Source organism: Podospora pseudopauciseta, chromosome 6 (assembly GCF_035222475.1).
Source record: "Podospora pseudopauciseta strain CBS 411.78 chromosome 6, whole genome shotgun sequence".
Taxonomy (NCBI): domain Eukaryota; kingdom Fungi; phylum Ascomycota; class Sordariomycetes; order Sordariales; family Podosporaceae; genus Podospora; species Podospora pseudopauciseta.
The window spans coordinates 1,261,132-1,282,423 of record NC_085895.1 but is presented as its reverse complement, the minus strand read 5'-3'; the positions used below and the strand labels follow the sequence as shown (position 1 = coordinate 1,282,423).

At 51.6% G+C, this 21,292-nt stretch overlaps 6 protein-coding genes across 6 annotated transcripts; 3 read left to right on the top strand and 3 right to left on the bottom strand.

Annotated features, from left to right (window-relative positions):
• Positions 1 to 6: 6 nt before the first annotated feature.
• Positions 7 to 1,755, top strand: QC763_0091360 (uncharacterized protein; the record flags this gene model as incomplete). The annotated part of the gene is made up of 3 exons (XM_062906246.1): positions 7 to 586; positions 645 to 1,531; positions 1,594 to 1,755. The coding sequence occupies 3 exons, from the start codon at positions 7 to 9 to the stop codon at positions 1,753 to 1,755; spliced, it is 1,629 nt and encodes a 542-aa protein (XP_062762701.1).
• A 509-nt stretch (positions 1,756 to 2,264) lies between these two features.
• QC763_0091350 (uncharacterized protein) lies at positions 2,265 to 3,446 on the top strand (the record flags this gene model as incomplete). Its single annotated transcript, XM_062906245.1, has 2 exons — positions 2,265 to 2,298; positions 2,326 to 3,446. The coding sequence occupies 2 exons, from the start codon at positions 2,265 to 2,267 to the stop codon at positions 3,444 to 3,446; spliced, it is 1,155 nt and encodes a 384-aa protein (XP_062762700.1).
• Positions 3,447 to 8,363: 4,917 nt separating this feature from the next.
• Positions 8,364 to 13,335, bottom strand: dcl1 (Dicer-like protein 1; the record flags this gene model as incomplete). The annotated part of the gene is made up of 4 exons (XM_062914457.1): positions 8,364 to 10,098; positions 10,149 to 11,720; positions 11,771 to 12,840; positions 12,897 to 13,335. The coding sequence occupies 4 exons, from the start codon at positions 13,333 to 13,335 to the stop codon at positions 8,473 to 8,475; spliced, it is 4,707 nt and encodes a 1,568-aa protein (XP_062762699.1). The 3' UTR covers positions 8,364 to 8,472.
• A 560-nt stretch (positions 13,336 to 13,895) lies between these two features.
• On the bottom strand, positions 13,896 to 15,135 carry PDX3 (pyridoxamine-phosphate oxidase; the record flags this gene model as incomplete). The annotated part of the gene is made up of 2 exons (XM_062914456.1): positions 14,725 to 15,135; positions 13,896 to 14,668 (listed from the first exon to the last, which is right to left on the bottom strand). The coding sequence occupies exons 1-2, from the start codon at positions 14,930 to 14,932 to the stop codon at positions 13,896 to 13,898; spliced, it is 981 nt and encodes a 326-aa protein (XP_062762698.1). The 5' UTR covers positions 14,933 to 15,135.
• Positions 15,136 to 15,389: 254 nt separating this feature from the next.
• Positions 15,390 to 16,511, top strand: TAP42 (Type 2A phosphatase-associated protein 42; the record flags this gene model as incomplete). Its single annotated transcript, XM_062914455.1, has 1 exon — positions 15,390 to 16,511. One exon carries the CDS (start codon positions 15,390 to 15,392, stop codon positions 16,509 to 16,511), a length of 1,122 nt encoding a protein of 373 aa, XP_062762697.1.
• Positions 16,512 to 17,563: 1,052 nt separating this feature from the next.
• QC763_606120 (uncharacterized protein) lies at positions 17,564 to 21,271 on the bottom strand. Its single transcript, XM_062914454.1, has 4 exons — positions 21,061 to 21,271; positions 19,749 to 20,990; positions 19,445 to 19,692; positions 17,564 to 19,387 (listed from the first exon to the last, which is right to left on the bottom strand). Exons 2-4 carry the CDS (start codon positions 20,440 to 20,442, stop codon positions 17,837 to 17,839), a joined length of 2,493 nt encoding a protein of 830 aa, XP_062762696.1. The 5' UTR covers positions 20,443 to 20,990; positions 21,061 to 21,271; the 3' UTR covers positions 17,564 to 17,836.
• Between the last annotated feature and the right edge of the window lie 21 nt (positions 21,272 to 21,292).

Sequence of the window (21,292 nt, the reverse complement as noted above, 5' to 3'; positions counted from 1 at the left end):
TTCAACATGGATGCGCTGCTCGGTGGCCTGGGTCTGAGCCTGGGCGGCGCACAACAACCGAAACCTACGTGTGGTTCCATCTTTGAGCTCCAGGACAAGCTGCGAACTGCTCTTCAAGGGCATGTAACCGAAACCCGCGCCGACTTCATCGCAGAGACATTCCAGATCCGGTCGAATGCCGTCTTCGAGATCCCCGTCAATGAAAACGAGAACGAAGCTTCGGAGAACGCGTCAAGCATCCATCCATCGCTTGGTGAAGGGGTGCGCGCCAGTGTTGGGCCTACAGTTATTGGCAGTGATGGACAACCCAACCGTCGAGTCAATGCTAGTGACGCTGTCATCCATCAACCGGCAGACGACAATGCGGTTCAGAAGCTTGTGGCTAGCCATCTCACCACATCGCTAGGTCAGATTGATGGGAGTCAGTGGGTAGTACGGGCTGTTGCAAGGACCGATCAGGGCTGGACTTTCAGCTACATTTGCAAGGACTCATGGCAGTCATGGAGTCGGCAAGCTGCGAAGACCCCCGCCAAGACCGTTATTAGTGAATGGAGCGAGAAGGGTGGACAGGATCCTATCCATCTTTGTATGTTTTTCTTTGAGATGGATACCATATGCATAACTGCTAACAATATACCCTATAGCTCGGCCAGCTTTCGATTGCAGAGGGTGCTTGAAGATATCCTTTCTCAAGTCTTCGCGGACCATCGAGGTTAAGTACGAACACTCACCGCTTCACAAGACTGTTGGACAACTGATTGAGCTTCTTGCCCCTCCGCCAGTTGCTCCTGTCGTAAAGACACCAGAAAATAAACCGAAAGAACCCAGAGCCCCAAGGCTACGCAAAGAGCCGAGAGCACTAAAGGAAACCAAGGCAAAAACACCACGATCGAGGAAGAGAGCTGTAGGAGAGGATGGCCTTCCAGTGGAGGATTCATCACAGCCAAAGAAGCGGCGAAAGAAGAAGGACTCGACGGCCCCAGCTGGTCCGGTTGGCGACCCTTCTGAGCGACAGCTCTACAACAATGAATTCTACGGTGCTAACAATGCTCAGCCGAACGGAGACTATGCCGATCCGGTGCCCCCGGTCTTCAACCTCCCACCAGGCGAGCTGGAGAGAAGACGGAATGTTGCTAACAAATTACTTGCTGATGCTGGAATTGACCCACAGACCTTGTCGACTGAGCAGTTTAACATCTTTGCAAATCAGTCGCCAGATTTGCAGAAGGATTCACTGGCTATGCTTGTGAAGTATGGCGCGGAGAGACTGCGAATTGTACATCCTACCAAGGACGGGGCAAATTCAGAGCAAAGCACACCATCCCAGAGCCCTCCAGTTCAGGTGCCAGCTTCAAAGACGCCCAAAAAGAGGTCGCGGAAAAAGAAGTCGGAGGCAGAGCTCCAGCCAGAGGAGCCTGTTGCACCCGTTGCCCCTATTGTACATGTCTATTCCGGCGCGGTGGAAGGCAAGAAACCCCCACGTGGTGTGTGTGACAACTGCCGGACTCACAAGCCACCCAAAGACTCCAAGGTAAGACATGTTCTAGAACGAGTAGAACCGGAGAGGCTAACACATGTTATAGTGCGACAAAGCGCGACCTGTGTGTCAAAATTGTCTCGCCAAAGGTTGGTTGTGCCACTATTCCCACAGAATACGGGGCAAGGAGTCGAATGTCGGTCCAGAGGCATTGGCTGCACCAAGTGCACCAGAGCCAGCCCCCGTTGCTATTCCAGACGATGAACCTGAAGATTTAGGGTCACCTGGATTTCACACCGAGCCTGCCGAAGACCACCAAGCCTCCCAAGAGCTTTCGCCAGACTCAATTGAAGAAGCGCCAGAACCAGTGGCTCATGACTACCCTCATCAAATCGAATCACCCTCCGATACCTTCTCTCAAGCTCACGGGTTATATCACCACTCTTCAGGGCTAACCTTCCCTCAAACTTCCACAACCCATACAGAACTAGCACAGCCAGGCATAACCACGGCACCTGTGGAACCTGCCCCAATGGAGTATATCACTCCTCCGGTACTGGAACCTGTTGCTCCGACTATACCTGAGTTTACATATCCGGAAAATCACAACACAATGCCCCAGCCGCAGCACACGAGGGTGGTAGAACCACCCACGAGGCCGAGAAGAAGCCTGCCAACTAGCCAGCCCTCTCATCACAGCAACACTCATACCGCCAGTCACAGCAATCAGACAAGCCAAACAAGTGCTTGGTCTGCTCCTGCTCCTGCTCCAGCTCCAGCTACAGCGATGCCAACCCGGACTTCACCAAGACAGCATAGAAGTAAGAGGTCTGCTCCAGTTTCCCAAGGTTATGACGACCTCCGACAACAGCAACCGTCTGCTTGGACCAGTGCCAACCGTCCTGCGGCCACACAGCCTGCTCAAGCTGCACGCACTTCTCCCTACCAGTCGGCGGCACAGCTTTCTCGGACCAAGAGTCGGCAGAGCAACCGATCTCAGACCTCTGTGAACAATGCCTCGCGCCAGCCTCAGCCGACGCAGTCAGTGACAAATACCTCGGGTTACTCTGCTACTCAGTCCTCACAGCAGACAACTCAGCCAGATTCGATGTCGACCTCGACACAGGGCTACAACTACAACCAGTACTCGAACACTGCCAGCGCAAGTGCTTCAAGAGCCGATTCGTCTAATGACCGCATAGGCTACCAGCCCTATTCCAGCACACCGGCAGCGCCAAGTACGAACACGACCTCCTTCTCCAACTTTGACAAGGCGCTCGAGAATTATAACCGAACAAACCACATGACCTCATCAACCAGTCATTCAACACCGGTATCCCAGAATGTAGCCTCCTCTTACACCACAACGGCAGATGTCACACCCAGCGCTTCCCAATGGGGAACTACTTCGACTTCTCAGACCCGGAACTCTCACAACTACAACACCAATCAATCTGCTTCCAGCAACAACTCTTACACCCAACAATCTCAGGCAGTTCAGGGGTTTAACATGCGTCCTCAGCCGCCGACAATGCAGACTAGGAGCTCAACGGCGACGTATGCGCAGCAATCTCAGCAGCATAACCAGCAGCAGACACAGCGTCATCAGCAGCAACAGCAGCACACCCAACAACCGCAACAACAAACCCAGCAGCATCAACAACAGAGTTATAATACGTACTCTAACCAACCGCAGCAGCATACGAGTAACAATCAGCAGCAGAATTGGTATGGTTTTCAGAGTGGGAATAATGCCTCGTCGGCGTACAGCTCTGCGACTGCGGCGGCGGCTGGTGGGAGCGGGGGTTACTCGGGAAGTGGGGGAAGTCATGCGCATGGGGGAGGTCATGGGGGAGAAAGTCATGGGCAGCAGCATCGGTCGATGAATTTGTCGAGTCATACTTATAGCAGTATTGATGGGGGGGAGCAGGCGTTGTATGATTTGTTGAAAAATAATCCTACAGGGTAGGGGGGTTGATGGTGTGGATGGGTTTCTGGCTTGATTCTACATTTCCAAACACGAAAAGGGGGTGAAATGGATGGGGGAAGGGGTTATGTATATGTAATTATTGATGCGGGAGACTCACAAGTACATGGTATTTGCTTTTTGGGGGGGTTTGTGGGATGTGTGGGGGAGAAGGAGGGAAGAGGGATGGGATACGGTGCGTTATACTATGGAAAATGGCTTTGGCATTGCGTTGCTTGTTGCGGATATCACATTGCTTGTTGCGGTCGGTTAGATTTTAGACGGTGTTATTGCAAGAGCGGAATACCCGGCCGAGGGGAATAGAGTAGCTATTATAGCTCGGAGTAAATACGATGAGTTACATTACTCTGGTACTCGATTGTAGTTTGGAGGTGTGTGGGTGTTGGGAATCGTGATTGTGAGGTGATGGATGGGAGGCAATGGGGAGGTAATGAGAGGTGAGTTGATGGGGGTGATGCCAAGATTATGTTGCCACACAGTCCGGTGAAACTGAGCAACCAGGCAACAAGAAAATTATTGGTTCGCGGGTGGTTTTGGAGTGATTGAAGCATCCAAGGCAAACAGACAGCATTGGTATTTGGTTTGAGATTGCGGTTCTAGTTCGGATTGCCAAGGGCTGTGTTCGAGACGTAGTGAGGATCTTCTAGGAATTAAAATGCTCACGGACCACAGACACAACTGCCACTCCTGGTAGCATTAGCCTCGGATGAAGAATGCCCAGACTAAAACTCTCAAAAGGGAATGCAGAAAATAGGTAGTAAGCCGCCATGGTACTGCATGGAAACATGGTTGTCCTACCTCTCTACCCGAGCTCGAGGATGTTGGTCAGATCGAGTACAATTCAGTATTGCCATCAAAGCACAACAACAGAGATCGCGGCCTGGACTCACTGCAATATCCATTCTTGTAGACGCAATTGCCCTAAAGTTCATCATCCTCATCTCAAAGACAATCTCTGATAACCTCGTTCTGAACAAAACGATAAAACCTTGCTCTGTCAACCAAAACACACAAGGACTCAGGGCAGCTTCTTACTCCTTAAAAAGGACCTTTGTATCTCGTACCACCTCCAAGTCCCCCTTAGAAGCTGATCAAGCGCCCCATCCATCGCCTCCCAAGCCCCTGATCTTCTGCCGTAGCCTCCATTTCTATCTTCGCCACCACCACCAAACACAAGCTCTATTTCCTGCATCAACCACCACATACGACCATAACCAACTGAAAGCTCGGGATCCCGTCCGCTCTCCCCTAGATAAGCAGTTGAGTGCCGAACTAGTACTCAGGTGGGTGACCACTGGGGAATCCTCGGTGTTGTATGTTATATATATCTTTTTGGGATACTCAAGAATTTCTTTTTGGTCACCAACCTCTCTGTTCAAACACAGCATGAATCAGACAAGAAAGAAGGTCTTAGCCTTTGTTTCATCCCACGCTTCTCCATCCATGACCCCATCACAGTAGCCATCACCAAGAAACTCAAAATGTCCCTCGCGTGCCGTCGGTCGAACAAGGTACACGATCGGTGCCCCAAAAAAAGTGACGACAATGTCTCCAGCTCGCGTGGAAAGTGGTCCGAGGCCAACATACCCTCTCTCCGTCAGAAATGGCCTCTTGTTGGCTGTCCTTCCCAGACACGTAGAGTACACACACTTCCCGGGCGGAGCTTCTCGTGCCTAGCTGCAGTCTTTGAATCCCATTGAGACGGGGAGACGGACTCAAACAGCTCGCATGATTCTAGACAGTAGGCATACATCTCGGCTGACTGCGCAGTGGTGGCGCGGGCCAGGCCGTTTGGGGAGATCTCGCAGTCTGCAACGGGAACTCGCCAGGATGCCTCCGCCCGGCGTGGCTCGGAGGGATAAATATTCTGTTCTTTGACAGCAGATCGATCGCAAAGGGCTTGGACTTGTCGGAGAAAGGTGAGGTAGGAGGAGTTATTGCTTATGTCCCACTCGGTTTATGCCCAAGGGTCGGATATGTCCTCGACGATATCGATTCGACAACCGCGCAGGCCGATGATGGCCGGGTTACCCATTTGGATAACTGCGGGTTTTGAGCTTCCAGACGCGGTGAACATGGGGGGAAGACGGCCTAGCGACCTGTTGCTGTAGTGGAAATATGGAGTTGCCAGGCCAGGTCTCCATTCCGGTACCCAGGAGGGAAGGGTGTGCTGCTTGGGAAACTGGGAAAAGGACAGTATCTGCACTTGCCCGCGGAGTATGATAGCCCGAGCGGTAGCCAGTAGGACCTCCTCGAAGTTACGCCTCTGATAATTTGGCTGTAATCCCAACCGTTCCAGCTTCTCTCGAACGACCGCCACGCCGAGCAACACGTAGATTCTATCTCGCAGATCGGTAGCCTCCATCCTCTGGTCACTCGAAGTCTTGACCAGGAGATCAAACAAATAATCTTCAGCACCCGGACCCGGTGGCGGGCTTTCGTTTTTACCCAGCAGACCTCGTTTCACCGCATTATCATGATCCTGTCTCCGTTTCCTGATCGTGAACAACGTGTTGAACGCTGGATTCCATAACTTATCCGAAACCTCTAAGTCCTCCTCTGTCAAGTCACCCGGTCAGATCCGGCTTCTGCAGTGAGAATACATGTTCAGCACCCACGCCGGATACTGCGCCTGTGTGACCTTCAGCCCACAAACAAACACCGTGTTTGCCGCAAGGGGAAACTCCTGAATCACCCAAACGCGACGAAACCACGGCCGGGAAAACATGACCGTCATCCCCTTCAGGTAGGGCTTCATTCGCGGCGCCGCCCAGTCCAAGTACCTCTGAATTTGCTGGGTAACTGGATCGTCCGGAGTCCGATTGTTCACATGGTCGATAAGCGTGTGGATGGCACTCAGGTTGGAGAAGAAGTAGCTGGCTAGATTGACGTCTTGTTCGCATTTCCTGCCGACTTCTTCCCACATTTCCATCACCTCGTTTGACCCATTTTCTGCCGGCCCCAGCCACACACGCACCTGCTCGGCAGATGAGTAGATCATATGCATTATCCCGACCTGCTTCGACTTTTCATCCCAGGCGTTATCGGCTTGGCTGATACAGATTTGGTCGATCCAGAGCGTGGCTACTTTCCCTGAGGCGAGTTGGCGAAGATGGCGGAGGGCAGTGTCGGGGGAGGTGGTGATGGGGAGTTGCTGGGATGGTGAGTCGGGGTTGTTATGATGATGAACTTGAAGATAGTGACGCTCGTGGTTTGGAGGACCCCATGTGTAGGAGATGGCGTGGTAAGGGGTGGGTTGGTCAATGGAGCAGACAGAGATTGAGCAGTGGAGGGGAGATGAAAAGGCATCACCGGGGACTAGGGGTGAAGGAGGGTGGAGGTGGAGGAGGCGGATGTAGTGGGAGGGATTGGGCAGGCGGACATTCTCGTAGGTGAAGTCGGATGTCATGCTTGACATGTATCGCAACGGAACCCGGTTTGTTTCGTACTTCTTTGGAGGAGGACGTGAGCACAATCAGCCTCAGCTTATCGGTAGTAAGTAAAAGATTTGACATCGAAGAGCTTTTCTCCAGGTTATATATATATATTGTTGTAGTCTTGAGCACCATGCCACTGATTTTCTTGAAATCTCACGTTAACGCCCATGAATGGATCGGATGTTATCCGAGAAGCAAGCCAAAACATAGCTGATTGGTTCCAATCACTAACAGTGCCCCTTTCGAGGAGAATTGGTGCCTTAATCCCTTTGGGTTCTTGCGCCATTCACATTTCGCTATGCCTTTGGATCCCACCGCATTTCCCATACAGGATTACAAAACAACAAGTCAACTTTCACAGACATAACAAAACAAACCTAGATGCCCCTCATAGCAACAATGGAACTTCACTGTTCGACTTCAAAAGCTTCTAGCAACAGAGAATCCCCTCCCGCAGACCAGCTGACAGAGACTGTGTAAGTTTTGGTGCGAATATCTCAGAGAAGAAGGCAGAGTTGAAACGAACGAGTCAGAAAATAAGGCTGTAGGCAGAATCCCATAAATGATATTCGATAAGCTCATGAAGTAAGACATACAAGAAAATCTTATGTATGATACGGTTGCACAATATCGAGAGTATTCGGGGGTGGCAAGTTTGGAACACTCACAAATCTCATCTCACATAGCATACCTCACCCACATCCTTTAACACCCAGCTTCGCCGTGACACCTCAGTTAACACTTTCTCTCATCAATCTTCCTTCGTGACCACCAACTTACTCACCCCTCCCTGTACATAGAATACTGCCCCATCTGCTGCAGCTTTAGGGTAAATATATGTCCTCTCCAAGCCCTCTTTCCCTCTAACAGGCAGGGCTTGGCTCGGGGGTGCCCAGATTTGCCAGTGGGGTTCAAAAATTCGGCAAAAACATACATCACCGAGGATTCCCCAGTGGTCACCCACCTGAGTACTAGTTCGGCACTCAACTGCTTATCTAGGGGAGAGCGGACGGGATCCCGAGCTTTCAGTTGGTTATGGTCGTATGTGACCACTAATTCCCGAAAATATTATTATATCGACCATAACAACGCTACAAAGAGGGCTTCATGATGAGTTACACACTCCAAACTTTTCAACACTCAAGTAGCGTAGTAAAGTGGAGGTAAGTAACTAGAAAGCGTTGCATTTAAAGTGGGTGAGAAGAAAAGCAAGGGTGCGATTGGGTCAGCTTGATGTCGAAGATGTTTTTTGCTGCTTATGTAACTGACTACGTTGTCCAGACAAGCGCACACGTCTGTTTACTTCCCCCTTTTTCCTAAAATCCCACTAGACACCACAGACACCGCACACATTTATTTACATCAAGACAGACTCATTCATTTTTTGCAACCTACTTCAACATGACATATCACAAGTGACAAAACACAATCAGAGAAAGTTCGCTTCTCATTTTTGTCAAACGCACCGCTTTTGCTTAACCCCTCCATCCGCCTATCTACATAACCTCTACCAAATCCCTCTCATCTTCACCCTTCCAAATTCCCAAATCAAATACCATCCCTACCTACCATCAAATAGTATCCCCATACACCTCAATCTCAACCTCTTCTCCCTTCTCCCCATCCTTCCCCTCCACCTCCCCTACCACCTTACAATCACACCCTACCCTCCGTCTGAACTCCCCCTGCTCCCACCCCTCCAACTCCCTCAGCGCCTTCTTCGCCGCCTCAATCTTGGAACACCTCGCACTCTGTGCCACCGCATGCGCCAGCTTCTGCCCATGCACCATCACCGCACAAACAACCTGCTTTTCCCCCATCATACCCCCCTCCTCATCATTATCAACCATAATCTCCCTCGTCAGCAACCGCCACTCCTGACACCGAAACCGATGCTGCATCTCATGACCCAGAAATGTCACGGGGTGTTTATTGGCAAACGTGTCATACAGCCTCATGTCCTCAAACCAGAACTGGATGTGCTTGTCAAAGAAATCCTGGACGGTTTGGTAGTCGTAGGAGGAGTCGACGAATATGGCGCCGACGTAAGCTTCGATCGTATCTGGGAGGCACTTGGGAGGGCGGGAGCAGTCCACCCAAAAGTCTCTCGCAAATTCGGACTCTGACTTGTCTTCTTGTACGGCAGCGACTTTCGCAGCGGCGAGGGCCTCCTCAATTTCTGTGACGTATGACGCGATTTCGGACTGGACCGCAGGCGAGCTGTGCTGGAGAGATCGGTGGAAGCCAATGTAGACTGCGAGACAGCCCAAGAACTGGTTGGAGACCATGGCCATCTTGTGTTCGGTCAGCCACTGGGGGTCGGTCCCTGGGAAGCGATGGAAGAGATGGTCAATGCATGCCATGTCCAACAAAGCGTCGCCAAGGAACTCAAGACGTTGGTAGCTGGGGAGCCTCTCCCACGAGGTTGGGTAAGTCGGGTGCTGGAACGCGCTCCTCAGCAGACGGGGATATTGAAATCGATAACCCATCCTCTTGTGAAACTTTTCGGCCATGTCTTCCTGCACGCTGTTTGTTGGCATAGTCTGCCACGCAGGTTTCTTGTACACTGCGTAGTAGTCAGACCATGTCTGCATCGTATGGTTCTTGTCATTCACCATTCTCGTCACTGCTTGAATGGCCATGTCAAAGTTGCCAGCTTCCTGTGCAGTAAGGTAGGCGGCGCCGATGATGGCCTCGCAGACATCGGCAATAGACTTGTCGGCCAAGACATGCTTCTTCCTGATGTCCTTTCGTTTGCCGCGCTTGAGAGTTAAGCCCTCTGGGTACCAAGTGCGGCGGTTGAAGGCCATGGATCGAATGTACTCTTCTAGCTTGACCTCAAGTGCGTTGTTGAAGAGGTTCCGGTTGCAAATCAAGATCATGCGCTCGACGTGGTACTCAAACTCGTCCTTGTCAGGGATGAGGGTGTAGATGGCAATTGTGGTGGCCATTTTGAGGAAAGCATCGCCCAAAAACTCCAGTCTCTCGTAATTGTTGCCCATGCCGCGCTGGAAATTCACCTGCTCAACATCCTGTTCATCAGTGTTGTCGCTGTCCTTGGTGAAGGCTTCAAGCGCTAAGTCTGGCCTGATATTCAACCCCAGCATGTTGCACGCATCCAAGGCAACCAAGTTGGAATCGACTCGGTGAATGATGGCAGGAAAGTTGTAGGCCATAGCCACAACCTGAACTGGAAGCTGCAGTCTGTTAGCGTTGCAATATTCGACTCAAAAAATGGGTACCTTACTGGTGAGATCTTTAATGGTTCTAAAACCAAGAAGCACTGCTTTGGTTCCAAGTCTTCGCCCTCCAGACTGTCATCCAAAAGGTTACGCTGGGTAGACAATAGTTCAGCCTCCACCACTGCTTGGTCGCCCCGGCTCTTGAACTTGGCTCGGGACTTGGACCACAGACTGTTGCTGTAGTTCAGAATGTCATGCGCGTCACACGTCGTCCTCCAAGCCCTGTGGCCGGGGGCGACAATGCCTTCGGGCACAGGGTCTGTAGGTTTCATATCGTGACGGCGTCCACGAAGGTAGAATTTGCGAGCACCATCCCAGGGGTCCCAGACATATTTGTGCTCAAAGAAGTCATCCGGTTCGTCAAAGTTGTAAGTAACGATGTTATTTTCTTGGACGTATTTGACGGTGTCCCAATCGATAAGCTCGTCTGATGCCGGCGCGGAAAAATCGAAGGAGTGGTCTTTGCAAGTCGGAGCCAGAAAATAAGGCAAGTCCAAAAATGTCGCCTCGTACTCCTTGCTGAAAACATCCTTGAATATCGAAAGAGTGAAGGCGGTCAAGCTGGTTAGCTCCGCTTCATCCACCTCAATGGGCTCACCTGCCAGTACGAAATTGACGATTGAGGAACGAGACTTTCCAAAATAGATAGGGAACGAAGCAACTTGAGGAATCCGTCTTCGTGTGAGCAGCAACAGTGGTAATGACGGTCTGCCAAGTGAATCTGGACTTTCCAAAGTCAGGGCCGTTACAAAGAGCTCGGTGGGCTCGCCGAGAGTTGACCAGACCTCCGGCTTCATGCGCATGCCATACTCTTCCTTCTTCTTGGAACTGATGGCAAGACGGGCATTACGCATGGCGGGGAGCTGCTTGGTAAGAGTTGGTCGAAGGTGAGCGTCCAAATAGTTGCCCCGAACAAGCTGAAGACACATCTCAAAGGCCGCTGAACACTTGGCTACTGCCTTGCTGCCGTGCACTTTTCCGATGGCAGATCTGATCGGAGATGCAGCCGGTAAGATAACTTCACACTGAAACCCGCCCTCGGTGGTATTGACCATGTATTCCGGTGCTAGGTTCGTTTCTGGCGGGTGTGGGAGTGATGACACAAAGTTGGCAAGACAGATGAGACTCTGCTTGTAGTTCAACTTTGCCCCAGTCTCCGGAACAGTGTACTGTCGTTGGCCTTTCTCTTTCCTCAGAAAGTAGTCCATTTTGAAGTTGTTTCCGGTCAGCTTTCGCGTGTCCGGCATCGCCTCGCAAAACTTCCTGAGTCCGTCTTCGCTCTGCTTGAGCTGTTTCATCTTTTGCAATTGCTCGGAGTTCCCTCTCTCAATCATGTGGATGTAGGTCGACTTTTCTTGACGAGCGCGCCCACGAGATTGGATATACTGAATCAACGTGTCATACAAGTCGAACCTGATGATGATGTTGCAATCAGGAATATCAAGGCCCTCTTCCGCGACCGAGGTGGCAAAGATGCAGTTGAGCTCTCCTTTCTTGAACTTGATGATGGTCAGGACCTGATCGCGGTAGCTAGTCTTGGAGCTCTCCCAGCTGGAATCATTTCTCCCGCCGCCAATCTGTTCACTAGAGTTAGAGAAGTTGATATTTTCTAGAGGGGTCAACTTACAAGAATACCTGGCTCAAGACCAGGAATTTTGAGTTCCGGCTGTTTGAGGAGGTCAACGAGAATGTTTGCTGTGTTTCTCTGCTTCACAAAGACGATGCATCGTCTTATAAGATCCTGACTGCTGAACTGATCATGAAGAGTCTTCCAGAGCTCGATGACCTTGGAGGAGAATAGCCGAGTGTCCAGAATAGGCTGTTCAAATTCATGATTTTTCACAAGCTCGTGAGCCTCCCGCACTCTGTTCTTGTCAAGACCCATGAGTTGGCTGAAGGCTCCTTGGCGAAGCAGACTTCGCTCCGCTTGGGTCTCGAGTTTGGCGATGTCGTCTTGGTTGAAGAAGAGTTGCCAGTACCGGTCAGCACACCATGGCCCCAGTTCGGCTGTTGCTTGTGAGGTGAAAACAAACGCCTTTGTGAAGTGATCATGGTTCCCAACCAGAGCCTTGATGGACTGGTGAAGAGGGGTCGTCCACTGCCGAGGCCTTCTGTCGTACTCCAGAACTATCTCCTCTTTTGGACAACTGATGGTATGTTGAATGATGGTTGGGTCAGAAACTGTGGCGATCTGGCTGTGAAGCAAACCCTCGAGCTCAGCGGCAGCAATTCTTGGGTCAATCTGGGCATCAACAGGAGAGGCGGTCATTCCCAAGATGCGCGGCCGTGCTTCATTGTCCTCATTTTGGATGTAGAAGTCTTTGATGATCCGGGCATAGGGGTGGTTTTTCTTGGTATGATGGCACTCATCAAATATCAAGAGATTGATCTGGTCCATGCGGATGTATGAATGGTGGAGGCATTGGTAGAGAATCTCCGAGGTGCAGACAATGGCCATATTCTCCTGGAATGTGGTCTCCCAAAACTCCGCTGACGATCGATCGAGCATCTGTCCGCAAAACTTGGCTACCGAGTAGTCCAGGTTGCACGTCAGGACTGCATGCTGCTGAAAGACGAGAGCTACTTTGTCCACAAGAAAGAAGGCAATGCGCTTCGGTTGGCCTTGGGATCGGTTCTCGAGCTCGTTTTGTATCGTCCATCTCAGAAGCAAGGCGGCAATGAGCGTTTTTCCCGATCCTGTAACAGAAGTTAGCCCATGTGAGTTCCAAGGAGTGTCCAAGTGGTAGACATACCGGTGTCCAGCACTGCGATTGTGTTTTGGGTCTTGGCCCGCTCAAAAAGCTCCAGCTGGTAATCTCGCGGGCTCGTGATGATCTTTTTGTTCTCGAACTCGCGCATCAGCCAGTTGGCAGACCTCTCCTCATCCAACACCAGCTTCCCAGCTCCTTTGGACAGGTTCTGCTGGTTCTCCTCTAGCCAAATGTCAAACTTTGCATTGTCTGCTCTCCTCTTCTCGGACATCTTGCGCGGCCCTGGCGGATCGTTGACCTCGAATATCTTGCCTCTACCACTGCCATCGTCCTCGTCTCTGTCGGTGTCAACATCGTCATTCGCCTCACTGCTGGCATCTGGCGAGGTTTGACTTGCAGTGTCTGGGGTTGAACCATACAGACTCAATAGGTCACCCTCAACTAGGCTGCCCGGCGGTGATAGAAGCACACCCGGAGACATCTTCGGCAGCGTTGTGAGAAGGATGGGTAAGGTAGTTAGTCGGTTGTGTTGCGAGAAAAGCACGGTGGCGCAGTTAGGTAGATAGGGTAAGAGTGAGAAAAGATACGGGCTGTGAGAGTGTTCGGTGAGAGTTTTGGGAGAGTGTTTGATGAGAGCCGGTAGTGTTGGCAGATATTGATGGGTTAAAATTGCTCTGTAAATAGAAGGCGCAAGAAGGGAGCTTTCCCACTGAAGAAGAAGGTGCGATTGGAGCAGGTGTTTCTGATCAGTTGCGAGTTCCCGGAGCAGCCAAAAGAAATATAATAAAATTGAAAAAAGCCAGCACCCGGAAAACGCTCTAAAAGTTGAACAGATCAGTTGATTGCTGCGGAAGATGTGGTCTCTGAGTCTGGAGCTATCAGCTTCTGCAACTATCCGCAGGCTTCCGCGTAGAGCAACAAACCTCGATTTCGCCCGATCACGAAGCTCAACTCTGTGAGACGGGAAACCTGTGAATGTGAACAAGTTTATTAAGGCTCAAATCCTAACTGAGAAAGCTGTGTGTTTTGACGCTGTCCCCTTTATGGGCTTAGCCTCTCCAACTGCCACTTCTTGCTCCCATCCTGACACTCGACAAGGTCATACACAAACCGATCGTGCAACCGGCTCTGCCTCCCCTGCCAGAACTCCACTCGCTCTGGAATAATTCTGAGGCCGCCCCAGAATGGAGGAACTGGAATTTGCTCGGCACCCTCGAACTTCTTCTCTGTCTCCTTGACCCATCCCTCCAACTGTGACCGCCCGTCATCACCCTCCTTGCTCGCATCGGGCTTCAGCACTGAACTCTGCTGACTAGCCCACGCACCAATGCGACTACCTCTTGCTCTGGTGTCATAATAGACTTGACTTTCCTCTGGCGCAAGTCTCTCTGCTCTTCCCTCTACTCTGACCTGCCTCTCCAAGGGCTCCCACCAAAACACAAGAGAGGCCCATGGATTGCCTGTACTCTTCCCATCTGCGGTACCAAACAAATCCCTAGCCTTACCGCTGGTTCCAAAGTTGCTGTAAATGACAAATCCCTTGTGATCAAGCTCCTTCATGTATACCACACGAGAGGAGACACGGCCAGAGGGAAGCTGGGCAGTGGATAATGTGCATGTCTCTGGGTGAAAAACACCGGCCTCGGGAAGCGAGGCTTGCTGGAACCACGTGTGGAATTGTGTGATAGGGCTCTCCGGGTCGACGTCAGTCCTCTTGAGACCACCTTGGCGCTCAGCTTTCAAGAACTGGGCGGCCTGTCCAGGAGGAAGTGTAGGGCCTGAATCCAGTAGTGCTGGTGTCCCGGTGGGGGCGACTATATGGCGTGTTAGCTATTTTCTCGTTTCCAAAAACGCCGGGTGTCAAACATACATATGAGCTTGTCGACTTGCTTGGGATGAAGCGCCATTCTGCTGTTGCTTGAGCTGATCAAACGGGTTCCTCTGGCAAACACGGAAAGAGAGGGCAAGCGACGGGGGCTGACGCGCATGGGCGGTGTTATAGGCAGAGTGCTCTTGGAAAACCTGATGGCCTGATGCATCACCAAAGAAGTTAGTCGATGGTTGAAGAAGGTCGCCATTGTGCCGTCAGTCGCCCCACTTACCGATCGAGGCAGCAGCTGCCCACATGACGCATCTGTCAGTCAATAATCATGTTTTGATGAGAGGACTTTTCTTGGAGCAGGTGAATCTTGTGATAACCGCTATAGAACTTCCTCTACTCGCTATGACCGTTACTGCTCCCAGATTTGATCACCAGGAGAGGGCCCCCCAAACAGTGACGTGTCGTTGATTGATTAGATTAGATTACGATAAGATCAAACGAGGGGCAGCTCTATTACAGTAGGGAAGTTTCAAAGTGGGGTCGACCGAGCTCAGGGACCCCTGCCAGGATTTCCAGGTTCTCCAAGTGCCCCTCCCTCCACATCAAGCGGCCGCCAAAGACAACACCAGCATCCACCAGCACCGACCGAGAAACTAAAGATCTTTGAAAAATACAATTCATTTTCAGACTCTAGGATCGAATAGAAGGCAACCATGGAAACCGAGCCTCGCTCCCTCAAAGCTGTCTTCGCTGACGCCGAAGCCCAGCGCATCGCTCTGGAAACCCAGGCCTTCACTCCCAACTCCCAACAATACGCCGACGCCATCTCCTCCGCCATCAAGAACTACCAAGAGTCCCTTCACCTGATATCCCACCTCTCTCTCTTCTCCCGCAACGAATCTCTCGAAGACCTCTCCACCTCCGACCTCCCCCTCCTCCTAATCAACTACCACCTCGCCGAGCTCTCCCAAAAGCTCCCCACCCCCTCCCTTCCCGAGCGCAAAAGAATCCTCACCTCCGCCCGCGATTTCTACGAGCGCTTCCTCCACCTACTAGACAGCTACTCCCTCCTCACCCCCCAATCAGCCAAACTCCTCGAAGCCTACACCTCCTCCCCATCCACCTTTTCAACCGCCAACTCCTCCGACCCAACAGTCCGCCGGAATGCCAAAATCGCAAACTTCCAAACAGAAAAAGCCCTCCACCAAAAGTTAGAATATCTCCGCGGCCGTCCAGAGTATGGCGCCACAGAAGATGAAGACATCCCCTCGGGAGCAGGCGACGAGGAAGTCGTCCGAGAAGTCCACCTAGCTAACCTAGCTTATCGTGTTCACCTTACCTTCAACGCCCTCGACTCTCTAAATCGGGAAATGGAGATCTTGTCCATGGCACCCTCCCAACCACCTCCATCGACCCAGCAAAACCAGCAGCAAGCCGAGGATGATAGGCGTAGGCGGGGAATAACCAGCGATGGCAGTTACAACGACAGACTAGACATAATGAACCGTGCTCTTGGAGGGAAAGGAGGACCGATTTTGTCACAGCAGGGGAAGCCACTGCAGCCGTTTACGCTGTTGGCAAGCAGGCAGGAGATTGCCAAGGGGGTGTTTAGGCCGAGTCATAATCTGCCGACAATGACGATTGATGAGTACCTGGAGGAAGAGAGAAGGAGAGGTGGGATTATTGAGGGGGGAGGGGAGGCAAGTGGGCAGGTGCCGGAGCCGGATGAGGATGATTATGAAAAGGCCGAGAAGGAGATGTATAAGGCTAGGGCGTGGGATGAGTTTGTGGAGGAGAACCCCAGGGGGGCTGGTAATACGATCAACCGTGGTTAGGGTGGTGTAGATAGGGGCGAGGTTGAAGTATGATATGATGTATGGAAAGAAGGTGGTGAGGGATGATAGAATACCCATAGTGCATCCATAGGAGAGCAAAATCATTGCGAAATGTCACCGTTCGTCATGAGGCAGTGTGAATAAAGGGGCTTAGGTAAAGCTGCTGTATTTGAAGGCTGACAATTAGGTGAAGATGACATCTACGGGGGTTGAATTTGCAGCAATAAAGTTGTATTTCCAAAGACACCTGTCAAATGTCTAGCCGGTGGTACATACCAATTCTGTGTGTTTCGAGCTCGGATGAAAATAAGTAAAATACCTTCTTTTTGCTCTTTCACTGCACGCCTACCGTTTACTCCTAGCGTTTTGTTCAAGAATCATGTCCCGAAACTTCCTCCTCTCCACAGTGCTCTCCTACGTTCATCCTGTTCAACACGAACCCTTTTCAGCGAGCCCCACGCCCGCGACGGCGTCTATGGTTTCTTCACCATCGACTCCATCGTCCGGTCTATGGAAACCTTATCCAAGATAGGTAATCAGGCCTCCAGGTTATTCAGGTCTGCATCATCGTAGCATTGATGTCATGATCGTAGGGCAGCATGCCATCACCGCCGGGACTTGATGGCCGAAATGGGAAGAATGCCACCAGACCTATGGAAGGCCGTAAGAGATGGCACATACAGTTAGCCCGCCTAGGTATTCACGCTGGGATCATCTAGGTATACAGCAAGTGACCCCGCTCGCTCGCTCCTCAACGTCCCCTCCCACCAGTGACAAAGAGTCGGACAACACCAGTGACGAGGAGAGCAAGCCCCAGTGACTTGGAGATGCCCGACGCCGGTGACGAAGCGTCAAGCAGTTCGAGTACCGAAGATCCAAGCAGCTCTTCCACCAAAGAGTTGGACCAGGACAGCGACGGTGAGAGCAACCATGGCACCGAAGAGTCCGACAACGACGGCGACCACTACCTCGTCTTGAGCATGACGGCTACTCACGCTCGGACAGGGGTTACTAGACTGAGCAGCGCTTGACAGCCATTGTTGTTAACAAAGCTCGGATGGAAAAATCGGAATGACCATGATGGTCTTTTCTCTCATCTATATCCATTTATTCACATGAAAATTATCAAAATCTACATTGTTTAGGTAGAGCCCCAGTAAACACCGAAACGCCTTGCTCAAGATCGTGACCCTTATTTCAAGTGAATTCATCCCCCTCCTACAGAGGAAAGACAAAGATATTCAGCAGATCCGCTCTTAAAATCATATCCCCCAGCCTAAAAATTCCTTCAGATTACAAAACCCCACATAAACCCCCTTAAATGTTCAAAGCCCAAAGTTCACATCATCCATATCCTCAAACCCATCCAGCGTCGACGTCCCATCGTCATCATCGTCATCATCCAGACTCATGACATCGTCCACCCCTTTCCCCTTCAGAGAGCCACCCTCCAACCCCGGCTCCTCCACATACTCCTCCAACGCCTGCCCAACAGCCTGATGCCCCGCCGGCCTCTCATACATAGCCTCATTCCACTCCCCATCCTCTCCCTCCGTAAACCGATCCTCGCTCGTCATCTCACTCGGCACAGCCACCACCCTCCTCTTATTATCCGATATAATCCCACCCCACTCGCTCTCCCCAGCCCCAGTCTGCTGAACACTCACACTCCTTGCCACCGTCGCATCATCCAACAACAGCTCTCCGAACCCCAAATCAGATTTACTCACCATCGTAGGCGCATACCCAACCGTACTGGCCATGTCCGTGTCCGTCCCCGCAACCGTGTACCCCGTATGATAACCCGGCCCGGGCTCACTTGGCCCCATCTCCGCCTCGGGAATGACCTCCTGAAAAACACCCCCCGACCCATCATCTAACCCACCATCCGCCCATATCGGCAAGTACTTGAGCTCGCTATCCTCAATATTCAGCAGCAAGTGGTCCGAAAGGAAGAACGAAAACATGTTCTCATCGTGATGCCCCAGCACCCTGGTGGTCAAGTCCTTGAGCGCATAGTGCAACCCGCTGTGGAACTTGAACAGGTCAAACCACCCCGTCCAGACTTGGCGATTGCCACCACCAGCACTCGCAATGTCGCTCAACATTTCCACGGCCTCAGGATGGCGAATCCTCGACATTTCCTTGTTAAACGTGAGCCTGAGCTGCTCTAGATAATCACCATCAACCTTCGTGTTCGCCATCTCCGCAAGAGTCTCGAGCTTCTCGCGCAAACTCCTCCACAAGTACGGCGTGAGAACCTTTTGCGAGGGATCCAGTTTTGAGTACACCAGATGCAAGGGCAAATGGGACTTTGCGGGGACGTAATGCCGTCGTTGAGCCTCCACCAACTCCACCACTTTCTGCGGAAGGCCATCAATCTCGCAACCTTGCGTTTCAGCTGTCATCACTCTGTCCACGTACTCGTGAACGATATGTACCAAACCCCTGGTCAGTCGCTCATAAGCCTCCTTCACCTCAGAATGCCCATACCGATCGATAACTTGTTTCGTCGCCATGAGATGGTCCCATTCAGCGATCCGGGTGGGGAGATAGTTGAAAACGGCATCAGATTTGAGCAACTTGTATTTGCCCGTCATCCTATCAAGAAAAGCCCGGGCGCCGTATTCAACGGGATCAGAAGGGAAGTCGCCGTAGTCATCTCGGGGACGCTGCACCCAGCTTTCTTTAGGAAGACGTGGCGACCGGAGCGCTTTGGCGTAGTCGACGGCAGTTTCGCTGACCAGGATCTTGAAGGCGGCCGTCAAGATACTTGGGATTCTGAGCGCGTAGGCAAGCTCAAACGCTTTTTCGGGACAAATTTCTGTGAACTTTGTGTTTGGAGGAGCACTGAGCCATTGGGTGACCGGGTCAACCTGAGCAAAGTCAGTAAGCCTGCCATCAAGATCAACGATAGGGTCATTGATGCTTACCACGACCTGTGGAACCTCCAGAGAGATGGCCACTTGCGCGACGGTCCACATTCTTACTGCCGAATTCAGCATCAGATCCTTCCCGTTGATCGCCTGCAAAACACGCATGATGCAGACACGATGCCGTATGGGACAATAATCCTCAATTCTTCGCCAAGGGGGGATGTGGCACATCGGGGTACTTTCGTCATCGGGAACAATTCCCGGGCAACTGCTGTCAACTTCCCACGGAGATGCATCAGTAAGGCCTAAATCGCACTATTAGCAACAAGAAAGCCACATCTAACGAGGCAACAAAACTCACAGTTCTGACGTCTGCAAATATCATCATGCCCCATTACCATGATGGCGCCAACTGCAGAGTCTGCCATCAGCCGGCTCCGGAAATCAGTATCTTGGAAACATTTGAGGACTGGGTCTGGCGAATAGTGGCCAGCAAGAAACCACAATTTGACCATCTTGGGCAGCCAGAGCTTCGCAGTAAGGTCTGCTAGCTCAGCTCCCTCAACCGGAGGCGTGAAGTCCAGAACATACTTGACACCTTCCGGCAGGTCTTTCACACCTAGGTCAGTAGCCAGTCGGCGACGGAACCGCTCCTGGGCCCGGGGTTTGAACATGTTGTTGATTTTGGCAGAATTGAGAGCGATGAGCGAACCGTAGCTCATACGGAGCTTGAAATCACCCCATCGGCCGCCGTCACAAGTGGTTCCAATGTAGTCTTTGGGAAAGATGATGAAGGCCAAGACGGAGGTATCTTTGCCTTTGGCTGGGGCGAGGTGGCATCTGGTAGCCACAATGTCCATGAAGTTCTGCTGCATGGCATTTCGGGTCGCAGGATGGGGTTGATGTGGTTTTGGAGGCTCCGGTTGGGGCTCACTGAAGGTTACAGCTCTTGGTGATCCAGATTCAGTAGCCATAGGCATATTTTCTTGTGCTGGTGGACTGGGCGTACTCGCCCAGTCGTCGATAAGTTGATCGATAAGTTGTTGTTGCTCCATGACGCTTTTCTGTACGACGGGATAGGCAGCGAATGTTGATGATGCGAGCCAGCAAGCGATAGGGAATTGGTCCAAGCTAAGTTTGATGCCACGCGAGCTCGCGAGCCGAAGGAAAACTGAAGGTCAATATCAAGATGGCGGTCGTCAGCAAAGTTTAAGCTGGAACCTAATTACCCCGCCACGTTGTCGGTGTGAAAGGAAAGCGCGGGGGAGCTCCTCTGAAAGAACAATGGATGAACTGGAATGGGAACGTGAAGATGGTCGGACATTCCAGCTTTGAGATGGCCTAAAAACTGCAGCGACCTGTTGTCCTCAAATGCGCACTGAAAGGGTATTCGCGGCCTGCTCGTCATGGAGGCTCAACGAAAGAGGATGCCTCAGCCAGGCAGCAGCCGGGTCCAGCGCCAGTCATATTTGAACATATTAACCATCAAACATACAAATATTCCGCCTCACTCGATTCGCCAACCGAACAACGAGGAGCTGCAGCTACATGCTACACAGCCCCCAACAGCCCTATCAAGCACGTCGAGCTCCCAGCTTCTGATCTGCCGCCGCCGCCCAAGCTCGTCAGTCAATATAACATGGAGCGGAAAGAGTCGCAATGGAAATACTTACAGATACTGTCCTCAAATGCAAGCCCAAAGCCCATATCCATGCAGCACACCAAGTCCTCACTCTGACGAGGCTTGCTGATGTTGAAGAATATAGGTCAAGGCGTGGAAGACCTCTCCACTGATACTAGCTTCTTGACCAATCATTGCGCGTAAATTGACTGACACATCCACGTGTTGATGCATCTGCAACGCCAACACCAAAGTGGTTCAATGAACTCTTGAAAGATTGATGT